The sequence below is a fragment of the Schistocerca gregaria genome, chromosome X, assembly GCF_023897955.1.
Source record: "Schistocerca gregaria isolate iqSchGreg1 chromosome X, iqSchGreg1.2, whole genome shotgun sequence".
Lineage (NCBI taxonomy): Eukaryota > Metazoa > Arthropoda > Insecta > Orthoptera > Acrididae > Schistocerca > Schistocerca gregaria.
This window is the reverse complement of record NC_064931.1, coordinates 130,908,928-130,929,853: the sequence shown is the minus strand read 5'-3', so window position 1 is coordinate 130,929,853 and position 20,926 is coordinate 130,908,928. Positions and strand designations below refer to the sequence as shown.

At 39.3% G+C, this 20,926-nt stretch overlaps 1 protein-coding gene across 1 annotated transcript in view; it reads left to right on the top strand.

Moving 5' to 3' along the window:
• LOC126298424 (rapamycin-insensitive companion of mTOR-like) overlaps nucleotides 1–20,926 on the top strand; it is a gene marked incomplete in the record, with an annotated part of 194,615 nt that overhangs the window by 52,250 nt on the left and 121,439 nt on the right. The window contains 4 exon segments of the mRNA XM_049989753.1: nucleotides 3,131–3,316; nucleotides 6,649–6,857; nucleotides 10,230–10,319; nucleotides 18,127–18,328. Of these exon segments, the coding sequence (XP_049845710.1) occupies nucleotides 3,131–3,316; nucleotides 6,649–6,857; nucleotides 10,230–10,319; nucleotides 18,127–18,328 (687 nt within the window).

The window sequence follows — 20,926 nt, the reverse complement described above, 5'->3', positions numbered from 1 at the left end:
TTCAGTACTTTTTTGAAAGAATGGACCACCGCTTGATTGTATACTACTGTAGTGTTTTTCTGTACTATCTCGATTTTGGCTTTTATGCCATCATCAAGTACAATGTTGATAGTTCGTAGACCATGAACATGTCATAATTGGTGAATTCAATAACTACTTAAATCTTAGAGGCATGTGTTGGTCTTGTTTACCTGCTTTGGGCTGACTTCACTAAATATGACGTGTTAGTGGTCTAAGAACTTTCGGCATTGTACTTGATGATGGTATAAAAGCCAAAATATAGATAAGACAGAAAAAAGGGGTAGCATACAGTCAATTGACAGTTTACTTTTTTTAACTCATTCCCTTGAAGACTGACTGTCTAAGTACCACACCAGCTTTTCAGTACAATTGCTTTGCCACACTCATTATCTTGACCTGAAACTGCTGACTTTCTATGCTGTCTGGGCTGCATGTGTCTTTCACGTTCCACATTGCATGTGTTAATATTTCATTTTCAGTGATGTTTCATCCAATTCCCCATATTTCCCTTCAGACAATGTGTATTTCTACATCAACATAGACACTCTGCAAACCACTGTGAAGTGCATGGCATAGCATACTTCCCATTGTACTTTTTATTATGGCTTTTCCCCATTCCATTCAAATATGGACTGTAGGAAGAATGATTGCTTAAACACCTGCAAGCATTAATTAGTATAATATTGTCTTTGTGATCCCTATGGGAGCAATACAAAGGGTGTTGTATATTCCTAGATTAATTACATAAAGTATGTCCTAGAAATTTTCTAAGTAGGCTTTCACATGATAGTTTGTGACAATGTTCAAGCATTTCTTTCAACATCACTGTGACTCCCGTGGTTCATGCAGATCTGTCACTATTTATGCTGTCCTTCTTTCTACGGCTTCAATATCACCTATTAGTCCTCTTTGACATGGGTCCTCCCACTTGATCAATATTCTAGGGTGGGCCACTTGAGTGTTTTGTACCCAGTCATCTTTGTAACCTAATTACATTTATCTAGTATTCTACCAATAAACCACAGTCTACCATTTACTTTACCTACAACTTAGCCTATGTGTTTATTCCATTTCATATCCCTACAAATTTGTTACACTCAGGTATTAGTGCAAATTGATAGCTTACAACTGTGACTCATCTACACTGAAGTCATAGGATACTACATTTTTTGTTTTGTGAAGTATGAGATTTTACAGTGTTAAACATTTAAAGCACTGCTTTGAAATCATTTCAAGAGCTGACTGAATATTTGCCCAGTTGTTTTCAGGAAGCTCTTCATTACAGATAACTGAATCATCTGCAAAAAGTTTGTGGTTACCATTAATATTGTCTACAAGGTCATTAATGTAAAAAATGAACAACAAGGCTTCCAACACACTTCCCTAGTGCACACCTGAAGGTACTTCTGCATCTGTCAATGGCACTCTATCCAAGATAACATACTGTGCCCACACCACCAAGAAATCATCAATCCAGTCATAAATCTCATTTTATACTCCATATGACTGTACTTTCCATAATAAGTGAACATTTGCTACTATGCAAAATACCGTTTGGAAGTCGAGAACATTGCATCTACCTGCCTGCTTTGACTTGTGGCTTTAGGGATGTCAGATGAGAAAAACTCAAGTTGGGTCTCACATGATCAATGTTTTTGGAAACATTGGTGCCAAAGTCTAAGGCCTTTTTGCCTTATACAAGGAGCATTTCCAGCAGGATTGCTTGTATTTTGCCGAAATATAAAGTGAAATGAGTTTTTCAACCACTATGTAAGATGAGGATCCTTTTAGGTTCTGTAACAGAAAATCTGGTTTTGTGAAAAGCAGGGGTGTCATTGTATTCCTTGCAGTTGTGGCATGTCATATATTGGACAGGCATCAAGACCGTGGAAGACCACTGTAATGAGCATATCATGCACCCACTCGTCATCCTATAGAATATAAATATACGAACATTGTGGATGCACTTCCAGCTATTGAGATAATATTATAACAAAAGCAAGTAACCTTCCTGACTTACTCTGCAAACTGACATTTTAAATTTTTTTGCACAGTGCTTGCTTGCTGCTGGCATGCCTTGAAAATGACAGGGTATGTACCTGTCAACATGTCAATAGTTGTTGTTATCACCCAGTGACTGCATTACTGGAAGTTATTTGTGCACTCGCATATTGTTTTCAGGGCACAGAATCAAATGGCGGCAGAATTTGAAAAATCATAATTTTATACCAATGAAATTTTGTCTCGCCACGTAAATATTTTGTAGTGAGTGATTAGACATGTCCAAAATTGAAGTGTGACATCTATCGGAGAGCAATAGACTCTTATGAGCTACCCTTCTCACTCCCTCATCATTTCTGTTGTCCTTCACATATTCCTGAAATGAATTGAGTGTACTGAAATGGTATGGTTTAACCAGATGGGGTGAAGTCATTGAAGATGCAGTGACATGAAATAACAACAATTGAAATAGTTCATGTGTGCTAAATGTAAAGTGTAAAAAATATGTAGTGGCCGCTGAAAAATTTTGCTTGACTGCGGATTTGAACCAGATCTCATGCACATTGTGTGCACTCACATTAATCATTTGACTGTTTGAGTATGCCTCCAGGTCTGACCCATACTTCCATTGTGACTGATGTTTCTGTTTATGATTTTTACATACTATATGGGAGAACAGCTGGAGGCATGTCTGAGCAGTGTAATGGTTACGCGACTATTCATCGTAAGCAGGATATCTAGAATTGAGTCTGTCGGGCACAAACTTTCAATTGTTGGTGCACATTCACTATTATTTTTGGCTTCATAACTTAACCTATCAAGGATAGCTCCAGTATGTTAATCATTGAATGGTGGAAAGAAAAGGGATCACAAAAAACGTTTCAATGTAAGACCTGCTAAACTGCATGGATATAATGATTTTTATTCTATTACATCTTGGCACATTTTTCCTTTGTACTCTGTGTGTAAAGCATAGTCTGACTGGTTTACCTTTGTATGTTCTCAGCCAATTAATGGAACAATGTTAAAAGTTTCTTAAAGTGTTTTAACCTTGTATTTTTTACATTTTTGAAGTAAATTAATATTGATTTCTTGTTGTCTATTTCAGACTCAGTATATTGGGCTGAAGAAATTAGAAGATTCCAACTGCCGGACATTTATGCGTCGCCTTGTTAATTATTTTAAACCATCCAGCAACCGCTTTAGTAGAGTTGAAGTGGGAAATAGACGTCAAACTCACATTTATACATTGGCCGGTTGTGAGCTTATAGACTGCTTACTTGAAGCAGAGGAGGTATTTATAATCATTTCTCTCTCCCACTCCCCTCCCCTTTGTGTTTGCATGTGCGTGTGCATGCTCTTTTTCCAACAAAACAGTTCCTTAGAAATAATAGTCTATTGAAAATCCTTGCTGGATGGAGGGGCAAAATAGTAGGCATGTAATAATCATCTTGAAATGATTTTCTTGGTACAGTAAGGAGCAGTAGAGAAAATACAAAATTATAAATGCAGACAAAAATTAAAATATGCAGCGCAGCTTAGGAAATTGGATGTAGAAAGTCTACAGAAATGAATAGCTTAGAACCAGAAAGGAATGTGTGTGTGACAGCATTAAACCAATTGAAGGACTGATGACTGTAAAAAAGAAGACAGTCGAGGGAAAAGTATTTTAACCAGATGTTAACTTTCTTTCAATTCATGGACTTATACATAAATTGGAGTGCTAATATAGTCACTCTGAAAGTTACATCAAATATTTTCATCAATTCCTCAAGCACTTTAGAAATTAACTTTGCTCACTCTGTTGCAAATGTTGTAATGTACTGAACTGAATATTTACACCTACTTAAAAACCACAGAGAAACTTGCGAACACCTCTCCCATAAACCTTACAGGTTTGACGAAAAATGAATTTGGCCTATATTTTCAATGTGTTTGTCGTTGCATTTATGTCGATTTTTATGCACCATTCACCCACAGGTCCCAACAAAATGCAAATAATGCATGTTATTAGCCAAAAGAGCAACGTTTGTGTGGTACACTGTGCAATTTAATAAGCCACATTGCCATGAAACCAGAATTCATTACAAGAACCTACTTTCCCGGATGTTTTGACATATATTTCTAAAAGGGAAAGATAGTCAGGTCAACTGAAACTTGAGAGCTGAGAGACAGCTGCTAGGCAGAGACGAGGAAGAGAATTCAGACAGAAGATGCTGACATAAGGTTCTTAATGAGGGAGAGTTAATTGCACAATCCGACTGTGTTGAATTTAAGGAAAAATGCTAAGCGTATGTGAAGCAGGAGGAAGGACAATACTAGGGGACGAGGGGAGAATGAGTGTGCAAATAATTGCTTACTTCATCAAATCTTGCACTTCTTACATCTCAATGTCTCTCATTTTCACTACAGTATGGAGAAGTTATTAGAAACTTGTGATATATTTGTTTCAGTCTCAGCAAAACCACTGTCTTATCTAGTTGATGTGCCCAAACTTTTATTTTATATCTTATGAAATATGTGTTGCACTTCATTTATGAATAGCCTTGGGGTGTAATATTTCACAATGTACAGTTAAGAGTAAACACATTAATTTTTCAGCTGAAACTAAGAAATATACTTTGACATTTTTAACATATGGAGCACTACTGAAATCATCACTGCTTCACTAGACAGTGTCATCTGTTGACATCTTTCCATGGGCTGTCTCGATTCCCTTGCATCGAAACTGCTTATATCAATTTCCTCCACCACCACCTAACCCCCCCCCGGTCTTTCTCATCCTCCCCCCGGTCTTTCTCATCCTCCCCCTCCTGGTCTTTCTCATCCTCCCCCTCCTGGTCTTTCTCATCCTCCCCCTCCTGGTCTTTCTCATCCTCCCCCTCCTGGTCTTTCTCATCCTCCCCCTCCTGGACTTTCTCATCCTCCCCCTCCTGGTCTTTCTCATCCTCCCCCTCCTGGTCTTTCTCATCCTCCCCCTCCTGGTCTTTCTCATCCTCCCCCTCCTGGTCTTTCTCATCCTCCCCCTCCTGGTCTTTCTCATCCTCCCCCTGCTGGTCTTACTCGTCCTCCCCCTCCTGGTCTTTCTCGTCCTCCCCCTCCTACTCTTTCTCATCCTCCCCCTCCTACACTTTTTCACCCCCCCTACTCTTTTTGCTCCTCCCCCTACTCTTTTTGCTCCTCCCCCTACTCTTTTTGCTCCTCCCCCTACTCTTTTTGCTCCTCCCCCTACTCTTTTTGCTCCTCCCCCTACTCTTTTTGCTCCTCCCCCTACTCTTTTTGCTCCTCCCCCTACTCTTTTTGCTCCTCCCCCTACTCTTTTTGCTCCTCCCCCTACTCTTTTTGCTCCTCCCCCTACTCTTTTTGCTCCTCCCCCTACTCTTTTTGCTCCTCCCCCCCTACTCTTTTTGCTTTTCCCCCCTACTCTTTTTGCTCCTCCCCCTACTCTTTTTGCTCCTCCCCCCCTACTCTTTTTCCTCCTCCCCCTACTCTTTTTCCTCCTCCCCCTACTCTTTTTCCTCCTCCCCCTACTCTTTTTCCTCCTCCCCCTACTCTTTTTCCTCCTCCCCCTACTCTTTTTCCTCCTCCCCCTACTCTTTTTCCTCCTCCCCCTACTCTTTTTCCTCCTCCCCCTACTCTTTTTCCTCCTCCCCCTACTCTTTTTTCCTCCTCCCCCCGACTCTTTTTCCTCCTCCCCCCTACTCTTTTTCCTCCTCCCCCTCCTCCCCCCCCCCTCCTCCTCCTCCTCCTCCTCCTCCTCCTCCTCCTCCTCCTCCTCCTCCTCCTCCTCCTGCTCCTCCTCCTCTCCCCTGCTATTTTTCCTCCTCTCCCCTGCTCTTTTTCCTCCTCCTCCCCCTCCTCCTCCTCCCCCTCCTCCTCCTCCTCCTCCTCCTCCTCCTCCTCTTTTTCCTCCTCCTCCTCCTCCTCCCCCTGCTCTTTTTCCTCCTCCTCCTCCTCCCCCTGCATATTTTCCTCCTCCTCCTCCCCCCTCCCCCTGCTCTTTTTCCTCCTCCCCCTCCTCCCCCCCCCCCTCCTCCTCCTCCTCCTCCTCCTCCTCCTCCTGCTCCTCCTCCTCTCCCCTGCTATTTTTCCTCCTCTCCCCTGCTATTTTTCCTCCTCTCCCCTGCTCTTTTTCCTCCTCCTCCCCCTCCTCCTCCTCCCCCTCCCCCTCCTCCTCCTCCTCCTCCTCCTCCTGCTCTTTTTCCTCCTCCTCCTCCTCCTCCTCCCCCTGCTCTTTTTCCTCCTCCTCCTCCTCCCCCTGCATATTTTCCTCCTCCTCCTCCCCCCTCCCCCTGCTCTTTTTCCTCCTCCTCCTGTCCCTCCCCCCTCCCCCTGCTCTTTTTCCTCCTCCTCCTCCCCCTCCCCCTCCCCCCCTGCCCTTTTTCCTCCTCCCCCTGCTCTTTTTCCTCCTCTTTCTCCTCCATGTCACCCTCTTCCTCCTCCTCCCCCCCTTCATCAAATGCATGATAACAGACTAAAATAACTAACATATTATTTGAATAAACCTTAGATCTTGTGCATTCATTTTGATGTTGTTTTTTTGTTACCTTCAGTATAATCTTTTTCTTAGCAGTAGCCTTAGCATTGGTATAAGCAGTAATATTAATAATTTTATTAAATCTATAGCCAGAAGGTGGAAAGCTTTTGCCAGAGTTGCTGGCAGACATCTGGCAACATATTGACGGAATCACATCATCAAAGACTGCACATGACTGCTTATTTAGCCCACAAAATATGCAGAATTCATTATGCCAGTATTATTTCTTATTTATTGGGAGAATGTGTCGTACTAACAGGGGTCAACAAACCTTGGAGAAAGCTGGTATTTTGCAACAGTAAGTATGACTTAAATATTTGTTATATATCAATAGTTCCAAGGGAAACATGTACATATAATGTTGAGAGAATCTGTAACATTGTTTTAAAAGTTAATTTTGTGTAACTTAGATAATTCTTCGACCTAGTGGATTTATTGCCAATGAAGTGTGTAAAAATGTGGATGATCTTTACTATCATTTTGCAACACACTCACAAAATATCAGTGAAAAAAGACGACTATTTCGGTATCACAGTTTGCTGTTCACTTTCTTTATCTTGGGTTTAACATGAAACACATTTGGTGGTAGACTTATGAAAGAGTGTTATGTGAAACATTTCAGATTCTGTTTATTTCTGAATTCAGCAAACTGTTTGTTATTGTTTGTTTAATTTTAATGCCCATTTACATTTTATGAAACTAGTGTCTTGAAATATCTGTAGGAAGGACAGCATTTGATTTAAGTGTGTCCTTCATCAAATGTAGTCACAATAATGTTCTTCTTCAAATAATTTGCAGCAACTTTTCTGTAATTAAGATGCCCCGTACTCTTAACACTGCTTTCAGGGCAATATCAGTGCTTCCTAAAAATTTATATAACACCATTTACTAATTTACTACACAAACAAATGTTAAGTTGCTAGAACGTAGTTATAGTCATATCTGTTGTGTATCTTGCTTCTACACACACACACACACACACACACACACACACACACACACACAATCATTCAACATAATACTCATTAGCACCCAAGTAGTAACATCAAAAGATACGTGACAAAAAGTCTTGTGATTTTTGTTGAGATTAAAATGTTCAAATCAGTGACAAACAGTTTTTACAGGATCAAATGATCACACAAGTAATGTGGTTCTTAATTTACTAGCACTTCCACTATCCTTAACAATCATCCAATTATTTGATTAGCAATGCTTTGCAGGCACTTTAAAGCACTTAGAAGAAAAATTTTGTAAAACAAGAAAATTTCAATGGAAGAATGAAAGAATCACGTTGAGAGTATTTAAAAGTGTGTCCCATTCCAGATTATTCTGAGAAACAAACTTAAATTGAAAAGTGTTTAGAATACACAATCAAAATATCTGTTGAAATGAACTGTTATGTTTAATTTTAGAAGCAAATCCAGTTTTTGTTTTTGTTTTGTCCGAATGCAATGTATTCTAACTGAAAATGACAAGTTTATACAGGTCATCCTATTACTCAAGTATGTTAAATAATGTATTAGTCTTTTTTTAACTGGCTTTGAATGTTCTCACAGGTATTATTATTCAGCTTTCAACCATTTGTCTTGTACCCAGTCTCAGACAAACTAGATGACTCTCTTCCTTTGGCTACTAGCTATATGTGTCTGCTTCCTCCTGGCGTCTACTACCACATATCAGGAAAAGTTGGGCAAATATTCAGGAATACAAGGTCATGTATATGTTATGTCCATTACCTGAGATGAAGGCCTTGTTGGGTTCTGTAAGGATGACCTTGAACTTTGAAAACCAGGAATGTACATCATTCTTTGCAAGCATGAGAAAATTTGCATAAGCCAGAGGATGTAGATAATATAGGAAAGATGCACAGAGCATAGGTACCAATGAACAACCAACCACCTCTGATGTCAGCAATTGCAGAACACATTCTCTCCACAGGACTCAACATGAGGTATGAAGGCACCAAGCTGTTAAAACACACCAACATATTCTGCAGCTGTGTCTTAAAAGCATCCATGAAAAATGAAGTTCATGGTGCATCTATAATTAAGATAATGTTTTCCTAATATGTAAAGCATAGGATTCTGGTTTGACCATGTTCAAAACACACCAGCCTGGGGCAAGATCTGTTCATGTTGCACCAGCTGAAGAACTTTAAACGTACCGTGACTTCTCCTTTTTCTGTCAATAGTGGCCCACACATTGTGTCAGTGATAGTAGCAATTTAAGGATTGGTCTTGATGATACACTTTCCCCCTTACTTCACCATCAAAGCCATAATAGAGTGGAAGACTTATGCGCTACAGCAGGAGGCATCATATCTATAAGCCAGCATCCGTATGAACACACTTAAGTTGTGATTATCTGAGAAGGGCAAAACGTTACCTTGCTAAAATATTCCAGATGTGAATGATGCAGAACACCAATGAACAGTTCGAAATCGTAATACATTGGGAACCCTTGAATTCACCAATTTAATAGTCAGATAACAAAACATTAAAAAACCCGGTACTCTTTTGACTCTGATATCACAATTAATGTTTAAACTATAAAATATTTATGAATTTAAAACTGGTACATGGTAAGTCTTATCTGGTCTTGCATTAGGATTAAATGTAGAGAAAATTTAAGTTAGTATGTGTACATTTTCCTTTAACTAATAAGGTAAATAATATTATATTTTTCATGGAAATATTATACAGTAGGATTAACATTGACCAGCACAAATAACAGGAATATGCTATTATGGTATATTGTGTTGGAGATAAATGGCAAGAGAGAAGATAACCACAGTTCACAGATCCAACAGTGAACAAGATCAGGATACAGAGAGAGATTGAAGACACATAATGAGACAGGTTATGCATGTTAGCGTTACATTAATTGTGGAAAACAAGATGACATGAGAAATTGATATGAGGACAGGAGGAGGGTGACATTCTTGTGTTGGTGATGTGAGAACAGCAGCTTAACATTTCTGGGGTAAATATATCAGACTTTGTAGTCCTCTTTGTTCTTGAAATCCTTGCTGCTCTAAATTGACAAAATGAATGCTATCAAATATAGTTTTTGGAGTCATTGAAAGTGTGTGTCAGATTTTCTTGACAGTTGTCGAAGAGTATCCCCTAACAGTGAACCAGTTAATCACTAACAACGCTTGTGATATAAAACATATGTGAAATAGTCCGCAGCTCATGGTCTAGTGGCTGGCATTTCTGCCTCTGGATCACAGGGTCCCGGGTTCGATTCCCAGCTGGGTTGGGATTTTCTCTGCCCAGGGACTGGGTATTTGTGTTGTCATCATCATCATCATCATCATCATCATCATTATCATTTGTGACTGTGGCTAGACTGGACTGTGTAAAAATTGGAGCTTTTTGCGGGCCTTGGTGATGGCAAACCAAACATCACCACCATAGGAGAAATATTTAACACAAAATGCCAAATTATGCTGCACCAGTGATCATTATGGGTGTATCTTTTTACTGTAAGTAGATACAGAACAACATTAATGTAATGATGTTATTTTGTGTACAACTCTCTTTTCATAACTGTAGATCCTATGATAGCCTAGTTCATAAACAAATATAGCATAGAATATCTAACCATACTTCATTGTTAAAAAAAAATCAGTCATTGTTAAATTATGTGGTTGCCTTTTATTTTTTAGGTTGCTGAATCTTGTCGGAAACACCAATCATGAATGTTACATAAAGCTTGTTGTATCTGGTTTGGACTACAGTCTCGATGGTATACCCAGGTAAATATGTTGTAAACTTTAGAATTATCATCTTTATTTCTTTGGTCATATTTTGTCAATTTCAGTTGTTTCCTTATGCCACTTAGTGACAGATAACAGCTGTGAGAAACAATTAAACTGGAATATTGTACGTAATGTACTGTGCAATACACATGTTATAATATAAAAGGAACTGACTGTCAAACTATTGTTGTAGAAACATTAAAAATTGAGTTATCTGAGTGGAATGTAGCAATATAATAAAGTTTTGTGGGACTCACAATATTATTTTTCGTTTACTGCTAGTCAAAACTATGGGATATCAAACTTTTCTGGCAGACTGTTAAAGTGACGTATTCTGCAGCTGTTTGGTAGTGTAAGGAGAGATTCAGGTGGAGATGGGCAACTGTTAGTGTTCTGAGTCTAGTACAGATATTATGACTTTTCTCCATTTGGAGATGCTTAGGCATGTATATTTAGTTACTTGATATGGCAAGTGTGTCCTGATTATGTAAGTCAGTACCAAATCTGTGGCTTTAACTGTCCAAACTATGTTATCATACGGCATTGTTAGGGAAATGAAAGTTTCACGTGAAGTACAATGCAACAAAAAAAATGCATCATTGGCAATTTTCACAAAAGTTTGCATTTTCCTTATTCTCATGTAAAATTTTAAGTCTGAAGGCAGCATCTGATTACTGTTGGTAACTGAAAGTTATGTAGCTTAATTTTGGAATTGTATCTTGAACTTTTTAGTAAGGCTGAGTTTGACATGTCACTGTAAAATGATAGTTCACTTCCCATGTAAAGAAATGATGCCATAGAAGTGACATGAGGCAAAAATATCCTGCTTCCCTTGAACTCAATTCCAGCAACACTTCTTTCTGTCAACTGCAAATTTCCCAGCTCTTTTGCACAACAAATTCTATCAAGGGCAACACATTTTGGAGAAGTCATTAATGCATTGCTTCAGTTAAACTGCAGATTTCTGTAGTATGCAAAAAAAAAATATTGTCACTTTGAAACCACAGTCAAGTCCAAATGCAGAGGCATAATCATAGGTGAAGTACTATATTTTGAATTGAAAACATGTTTGTTACTGACTCCAACATAAAGGCAGAAAAGAACTGATCTCCTGGATGAAGAGTGTAGCTGTTTATGCAGTAATCGAATATTCCAGATATATAAACATTACTCAAACATAAAATATTTCTAAAACCTTACACTAATGGTAAATATGGAATAACAAATAATTGCAGGTGGTTTTGTTTGAACTGGTGACCTGCAGCATGCCACCCAGCAGTGCTAACCCTACAGTATATCAAGAGCACCCATACCATTGTTTGTAGGAAGGGGTGGGGGCGTTAGACCTGGGGGTATGAAATATTTTTAACAGTTTTAAAGGCAAATGGTGACTTGTAAGTAGCCCTAAAAAACTTAGAATTGTGACCCTATTAAAAACCTGTGTAATACCAACTTTCAAGGAAAGTTGCATTGCTCCCTCTTCTGGAGAAACAGTGGCCAACTATTTGACAAATTTTCATTGGGGGCAACAGCAGAAGCCTGGATCTAGATCTTGTCAATGGTCTTCTGTATGGTGATGCTGGGAGATACTCACATTCTGGTCTTGTTGTTACATCCTCCTCACTATGATGAGCATCAAAGGTAGCCCTCCTGGCAAAGCTACATGACCATCAAGTGAGTCTTAAGTTTCCTTGAATGTCCCACCATCAATCTGCACCTCTGAACTGTGGTAGGGCTTCATATGGAGAACATGGATGAGATCTCCATGCTTGTGTCCTGATGATGAGGCCTCGACTTTGATGTCCAACAAGAGGTGAAGGATATGATAGGGCCAAATGCAGTGCATTAGAAATTTTTCCAATAGTTCCGTTTATTGTAGAGGCATAAAAATTCACATCAAGTTCCCGGGCTGTATCTGGTGGGCTGGTGCTTGGCATTATTTCTCCTGAGCGTCCAGGGTCTGTATGTGAGCCAGCTGCCTTACTTGTATGGTGCGGTGGTGAGATGTTCCACGTAGTACTAATAAGTATCATTTGGCTGAAATGGGAGCTGTGTATCAGTTGTCTTTTTGACCTCATGGCTATGAAGAAGAAGAAGAAGAAGAAGAAGAAAGAATGTCATGTTATCTGTTGTCTTGCTGTGCAGCATTTTATGCGGATGTGGTCAGTATTTCCCTCCAATTTTTACATTCAGTATTAATGTACATTGATAGCAACTTCACATTAAAACGTACTGTGAGGCAATTTGTCTGTGGGTGATAGGCAGCTGTCATCTTGTCGATGGTGTCACAATGTGTCATTACCTCTGATACTAGTCTCAACTGGAAAAAGATTCCCAAAGATTTTTATTTCTTGGGTGGGGATTAGCAACTTTTCACATTTAGGTGGAGACCTGCAGTCTGAACACACTTCAACACAGTCTTAAGTCAGCTTAGATGTTCTTCAAACGTCTTTGAAAAAATGATGTCATCCAGATTGCAAACACATGTTGTCCATTTAGGATGTTGGAGCAGGTTGTCCATCATCCATCTGAAGGTGACTAGAGAGTTACATAGTCCAAATGGCATAAAAACTGTCAAGAGTTGTAAAGGCATCTTCTATTGGTTAGCCACATCAGCATCAATTTGCCAGTAGTCTCTCCATGTCCGTAGTTGAGAAATACGGTGCTCATTTCAAGCAGTCCAGAGTGTCATCAATGTGCGGCCATGGGTAGATATCTCTTTTGTTTGTAGTCAACACAAATTGGTGTTTTATGGAGGGTCCCTTGGTTTGCCTTTTCTCCACTCTGGATTTGAAAGAATCTGAAAGTTGAAGCAGAATGACAAACAGTCCTGTTGGAAGAACACACAACTGGTTTCGGACTGTTATAAGCCCTTCCTCAGGTTTCATAGCAGTGCTGTGGTCCCCAAGCGCTGCGAATACCAGGTGTGGTGTGCTGCCTGTGAGTGCAGAACAGCACACAGCGCTTCGTACATGTGGAGCTCGGGGACCACAGGACAGCTAGGACACCTGAGGAAGGGCTTATATAACATAACAGTCTGAAACCAGTCGTGTGAAAATGAAGTAATTTACAACTGAAGCGGTATTTTCAACCTCTGCTATGAAGCAGAATGGCTATTTGTTGCTGGCACTGTTCCTCAGTCAGGCCAGATCCTGTCAGTAGTTTGATGGTAGCTAAGACCACCCCCCACCCCCAAACCCCAACCCCCCACCCCCCACCCCCGTGTTACCTGTAATGGTAGCAGAGCACGTTTCTTTGTCGCTAGCACTAAGCTGACCTTCCAGGACTGGTTTGGCTCCCTCTGCACATACCTTTAGGGATGAGTCGTGATCCAAAGTTTTTCTTGACCACTCTACAATGCTTATGATCATCGGTGACACTTAGATTTATTTTTTAAGACTGAGTAGCTGTTTTACAATCGGCTAAAGCTTCACAGTTTAACTGTGCTTCTCAGTTGACAGCTGGAACTCACCTCATTGATGATGGGGCAACAATCTCTTCGGTAGCAAACAACTGCCCAGAGCAATCTTTATGCGTGCTTGTTGGAATAGCTTCATCGACATGGAGCTCTGATCTTGCACAGTGTATGACTGCTTGTGATGCGTGCAAGAAGTTCCATTTGAGAGTAACATCATGACTACATTCTGGTGAAACAACAAATTCAAAGGATTTTGTTCTGTCATAGATAGGTATTTTTGCAATAAATGTTCCTATCAGCTGACATATTTCCCATTTGTGACCTTCAGTACAATTGCTTTCATAACATGGAACATAAGTCTTCATTAGCTGACACCAATAAACATCCGGAATTACGGAAAATGAAGCCCGTAAGTCAACTAGTGCTCAGACAAGTTGGTCATTGATGATATTTCCTATCATCTTGGTAACTATTATGTATGGAGGATTTTCACCTGTGTTGACCTCTCTTAGTTTTCCTGAATTCGGCAGCTAGGTGGCTGGCTGCCAACAGGGAACAGCTATGGCATGTTGGTGAGTGACCTGACCCACAGCACAGCAATGTGCTTCAGCCAACAGGTCGACTATAATTGTCAGCAGTTGTCGCGTGTGAATAGGATTGTTATGACTGTTGACATTTTGTGGCATAATAGTTGTTGGACACTCATCTTCTTTCTCTGCAGTAGTGCATGTGTCCAGGGCATCCACAGTGAAAACAGACTGGTGTGTTGTCCTTCGTCCTCCAAATGCCTATTCTTCTGCTGGGCATTTTACTTGGGGAAGGAGTTGGTTGGATCTGGGTTGTTGTTTGACAGCAGCAGCCTGAGACCAAGCTGGCCCATTCCATTCTTCAGCGTATGTTTGAGTTGAGGTGGAAATTGGTGCCAAAGATTGATATACCTATAATTCAACATTCTCTCTGACTTCCTGACACATGGGGTTGATATTTAGGGCTGCTATCTCTTGTGTGCCCAGGCCAACATTTATGACTGCCACATACTGCTGTATCTATTCTCTTACTGTCTGGTGTATAGGAGAGGTGAGCTCATGGCTGTCTTCGACAACCGCTGTAGGGACCACATTCGGGAGCCAATAATATCTCTTTTGTGCAACTTGTTTCTGTTGCATTTGCTCAATGCACTGGCACCACTTGCTGAATTATTTTGTTTCTATCAAATCCTTTGCTAAAAGAACTTGGTACATGTCTTTTGCATCTTCTTTCTCAAAATTGATATTTTGTCAGCTTGTGACATTCGGGTTCACAGTGGTGGAGAGGGCCAAAACATTTGTATCTATGGCTATGTAATTTCGCCATGGCATTGGGTCCTGTTCTTCCATTGTTATTCTGCTAAGCAGACTTGCTGTTGGTTGTCACCATATGTTTTCTTCAGTTTGGCCTGGAATTTGTCCGAGCTATTTGACTTCTCTTTTTTGTTCTCAAACCATTTCAGTGCTGCACTGTTAAAGTAAAGGTAAACATTTGCCAAATGTCATTCCACTTTTTGTATTTGTCAACTTTTTTGAATCCTTTCAGCCATTTCCTTTGGTCCTGACCAGGAGCTGTGGGAAATACTGATTGATGCCTGATGTGAAGCAGACTTACTGCTGATTTTGACTCCATCTATTTCCTGAATATACAGTATATATCTGAAAATTATTTGCTGCTTGTATTCTGATTCTTGTACATGCGAGTGATGGCTTTTACATTGCCTAACAGCAGCCACAGTGATGTAGACACTTTGAAGCACCTGGGGTCTCCGTCAGACAATGTCACATTCTAAAGCACAGTGAAGTCCATATCTGAAGGCAGTGATGTAAGACACTTTGAACTGGAAACACATTTATTACTGATAACAACATGCAACCAGAACAGAATTTACCTGGATGGAGAGTGTAGTTATTTATACCAACAGTGAATACTCCAGAATCCTAGTATTTATACAACCATCGAATATTACACATATACAAATATTACAAACATAGATATTTGAAGAACCTTCCAGAAGCGATAAATATGAAATAACAATTGCTGGTGATCTGGTTTGAACCAGCGACCTGCAACATGTCAGCCGTTCCGCTAACCACTACACCACACCGCATACACAAATATTGTGTCAGTATGAAAATTATCAAATATGGCACTTAAATTTTGCAAACACGTAAATCCACATGGCCTCTGCTTGATTTTCTTCTGACAGCCAGTAAGCTCTCAGTCTACACTGCAGGTCAGGGTATCACTGCAAATTTAATTATACACAATAATAAATAATATTGAGTAAATATTGTTATAAACCTCCGTGGTGTTCTCCTGTACTGCTAGAAACACATTTGCATGACATCACATCATGTGTGAACCATGTTGGTTTTCATCCTTATGGAGTTAAATTGCCCACTTTTCTAACCTCATGCACCATATTAAAGACCTATCCAAAACATCTAGTTTTTGATAAATGTTTTTGTGCAAAATTGTTAGGAAATATGTGGATAAAACTGTTACTTCTGTTTCAAGTTAAAATGCCTTGAAGATGAATTCATTATTGTGGAATGCGGAATTTTTGGTGATGAAACCAGCAGTCTTTGAAAAACATAAAAAGACAAATACTTCATGGAGATTTGAAGACAACATGGAAATGCCTTAGGTTGTTCTTTCAAACTAGGCTGCCAACTCTTATGGCCACATATCCATACAAGTCTGTCTCTAAACTCTAGGATGATAATGAAGACTTCTATTGATGATGTGTGGCAAAGATGCTGTTATGTATAACTGGAATAGCATGTCTCTGCAAGGTAGATACCTGAGGGGATACAAATCCTTCATTATTTACAGGAAAATCAATTTTCATAACAGCAGAAAATGTGGTCATAGCCATATGCCTACTGTTGTACTGAATGGAGTTTGGCTTCCATACTCAAATATACACTCAGAGTGACTGTTTTCACAGTATAGTGAAGTTTTGATGGATCAGCAGCATAATAAAGGGAATGTTAAAAACAGTTAAATAAGACAAACTAGAGAACATACTGGAACTTGAAAGATAATCCAACTGAAAATAACACCAAAATTGGCCATAAAGTAACACCGAAGTTGGCCCTCAAAATAAAATGCTATTATCATGTTCATAGATATTGTCTATCAACCACATGTCAGTTTACAGATATCATATGAGACAGTGATACCATCTGACATATTCATTCCAATTTAGTTTGTATCAGTATGAATTCCTGATCATTTGACAGGTTAAATTTGTGTGTCCTTATGTACTGGTGATAGTGGTAATGGATTATTTTCTGTGAGTTAGTCTCCTATTTGTATTATTGCATGTAACTTGTTGTCTGAGCCAACATTAATGGTATTTTTTAATAAAAACTTCATTGGTATGGCAGAAAATTTCTCTTGGTCGTAACGTCAAAGCTGGGATGTCATGCACTAGTCAGTTTAATTCAGTACTGTCTTACACTACCTATTGTAGTTCCTGAACACGTTCAGCTGTATTCCTGGTAGATTGAAATCTAAAAAATGAATAAGACATAAATGGAGATGCAATGTAACTCAAAATAGGACTAAGAGAATTTTATTTCTCACCAAGAAAAATAAAAAAAAAGCGACATATCCTTAGATGTGTAGTATATTTTATTTTGAATACATTTCTAGACTCCTCAGCCACGAATATATGTTTATTGCTGTTGGTAACGTGAATGCTGAAAGCTTTATTTATTGGCTAAATTATATCACTTTTATTTGTAGTAGTTAGTATGATGATCAGATGTTTGAATGAGTGACCCTGAGTCAGTAACCATTTGAAGTGGAGCTGTTTTGTTTGAAACTAATACTGTGGTGTCACTGCCAGCCACCACACTTTGCTAAGTGGTAGCCTTTAAATCAACCGCGGTCCTTTAGTATACGTCGGACCCACGTGTCGCCACTACCAGTGATTGCAGACCGAGCACTGCCACACGGCAGGTCTAGTCTAGAGATACTCCCTAGCACTCACCCCAGTTGTACAGCCGACTTTGCTAGGGATGGTTCACTGTCTACATACGCTCTCATTTGCCGAGACGACAGTTTAGCATAGCCTTCAGCATTTGCTACAACTTAGCAAGGCGCCATATTCAGTTACTAACAGATAATATTGTGTAAAAATGAAACAAAATGTGAAGGGCCTTACAATGAATCATTCTGCACAACAGTGTAATTATAAGTTAGCTATACACATACCAAATATCTTTTTCTAGTGTGAACAGTTATGTATCTTACTTCATTGCTACATCCATTAGTGTATATTTGTTTGTCCCTGTCCCTGCTCTTGCTGATGAAAACTTCTGTAATATTTTTATTTTTCAATTTCAGGACAATTTTGAGAAGAGTTCTTACAAGCACGTCAGAATCGCTTCGCCTCTATGCAACTCAAATGATGACTGTTTTTCTGAGAGCTAAAGTTACTGATTTTCACAAGTGGGGTGTAGAGATGCTTGTCGCACAGCTACAGGATACATCTAGGAGTGTGTGCCTTGCTGCAGTTTCTGTTCTCATGGAGGCTGCTGAAGAGGAGGTATCTACTTTCCTTTATAACTTGTGTATAAGTATGTTGTTTATTGATTTTCCATTTCAGTTACAATAAAGGATTTTTGTTTTCTTTTTTTTTTCTATAGATTGTTTCAGTTACACTGTAATTACGCTCAGATAATTATAAGAACCTATATAAATTATTACACCTGTTCATTATGCTGCATATAAAAATCCAGTATTACTAAATATTTGCATAACCAAATTTACTCTCCAGATTAGGATATTCTCGTATTAAATTCATTCTTAAAGTTTACATGAAATGTGCATGATGCATCAATGCACAACAAAGATTAAATTTGATGGAGTAGTTGACATTTCATATGTATTTACGTCAATGAATAACTCCTTACCCTCTCCCTTAAAACCCACATCCTTTCGTCTTTCCCTCTCCTTCCTGAAGAAGCAACCATCGGTTGCGAAAGCTAGTAATTCTGTGTGTGTGTTTGTGTGTTTTGTTCATTGTAGGGTGTAAGATGATTTGCTTCCATATTCAACGATCCAATTCTGGACGGAATCAACAAAGTTTAGAACTATATCATAATTACTGCACACATGGCAACACTTCATTGTCAACCACTTCTTTCACAAGCACTCACCTGCATCCCTCTCCCGTGCCTTCTGAGTAGAAAGAGCATTCAGCAGTTTTGAGAGATAGTTTCTATTTGTGAGAAGGAGAATTGTATGGTTTGACAAGTCACCATTACTCTACCTACTGAAAAGTCTGCACACTACCACACAATGCTCAGACAATTGAAATAACTTTCAAATGTGCTATGTTTAGTACAAATTCCTACAACCCACCATGCTTTCCAATTGAAAACACAGGGTGGCTATAATTAAACTTTTACTACTTGAGCCAGTGTAGACAGAAAACTATTTACCATATGGATGCACAACTTTATGGGAATGATCTTCAGACCATGTGCTGCAGGATATGCGTTGTTAGTCGTGTTATTTCATGAGATGTTGTTAGGGGCTGGTACTGGCACAGCAACGTAGTGTTGAAACGCAACCATCTGTGGTCATTGCAGTTGCAGACAGTCAACATGGGTCTATACAAGGTGAGTGGGGCTTTATTTGTAAAGCTTTTATATCAAAACAACAGCAATAGTGCTGCTGTTCTTCATGAGTATTAACAAATGGTTCAAATGGCTCTGAGCACTATGCAACTTAACTTCGAGTATTGACACCTTAAAGGTATACGAAGAGGTCCTCTTTCTGCACTAGGGATGAATAACATGATTTGGAAGTTTAAATTAACTGTTGATTAGGGAACTGCTTCTGGGAGAGGCCAATGGCTAGTTGTGTCACTAGTTATTGAAGAAGTTACTGTTGCCATGGCTAAGAATGCTGGACAGAGTTCAGTTTTCAAGCATTGCACGAGCTGTGTCGTGACATCTGAACATTCCATGGTCCACTGTTCGAAAAGTGCTGTGAACAATTGTGAAATGGAATCTCTAGTGTAGTTTCAGGCTGTTGTGGATGCAGATGATTGTCACATTGAGCATTGGTTGTAACCTGGAATGTAAACATGGTATACTATTAATAAATGTTACCCTCAGAATCTTTCGAAATCAAGACAGGAGTGAGACAGGGAGATGGCCTGTCACCCATTTTATTTAACGCTGTTTTAGAGAAAATAATCAGGACGTGGGACAAAGGAGTCAATGGGGTAAAAATGGGGAGAGAGAAAAATAGAACCGTCAACATAAAATGTCTGGCCTTTGCCGACGATATAGCCATCATTACAAATGACAGAAAAGAAGCCAGAGAAGCCCTAGAGATATTGCATGAAATCGCAGCCAGAACAGGACTACAAATATCATATGAAAAAACACAGTACGTGGACAGAAAATCTGCAGACAGAAGCCCATTGATAACAAAGTACGGAAAAATAACACAAGTAGAAAGTTTCAAATACCTGGGAGAGATTATACAGAAAACAGGACTGAATTCAACAGCCAATGAAGAAAGGGCTACAAAACTACAAAAAGCATTCAGACTTACATGGAACCATTACAATAAAAGAAATATTTCCATCAATGCCAAATTAAGACATTACAAAACAGTAGTCTTACCTGAGGCCTTGTATGCCTCAGAAACAACAGTAATCAGAGGAAGAACTAAAAACAAGGAAATGGAAAAGCAAGAGAGGAAAATTCTGAGAAAGATCTATGGGCCAGTTCAGAGACAGGGGATCTGGATAAAGAGACCAACAAAGGAATTGTACAAACAGGCAGAGACAATTATAGACAATATCAGAAAAAGAAGGGCAAAATTCTATGGGCACATTCATAGGATGAATGAAAATAGGCTGACCAAGGAGATTTTTAACATAGTGGTGACGAATAAGGTGAAAACTAACTGGGTAAAGGAAACCATGGAAGACCTTAAAAATCTTAACATCTCTACAGAAGAAATATCAAACAGAGGAAAATACAGAGAAAAAATCAACAAACAGAAATTCGATGAACCACCAAAAGAGGAGAAAGCAGGAAGGAAGTGGACAGAAGAGAGGAAGAAGAAGCACAGTGAATTTATGAGAGGTTTTTGGGAAGAGAAAAGAAAGAGACAGAAAAAA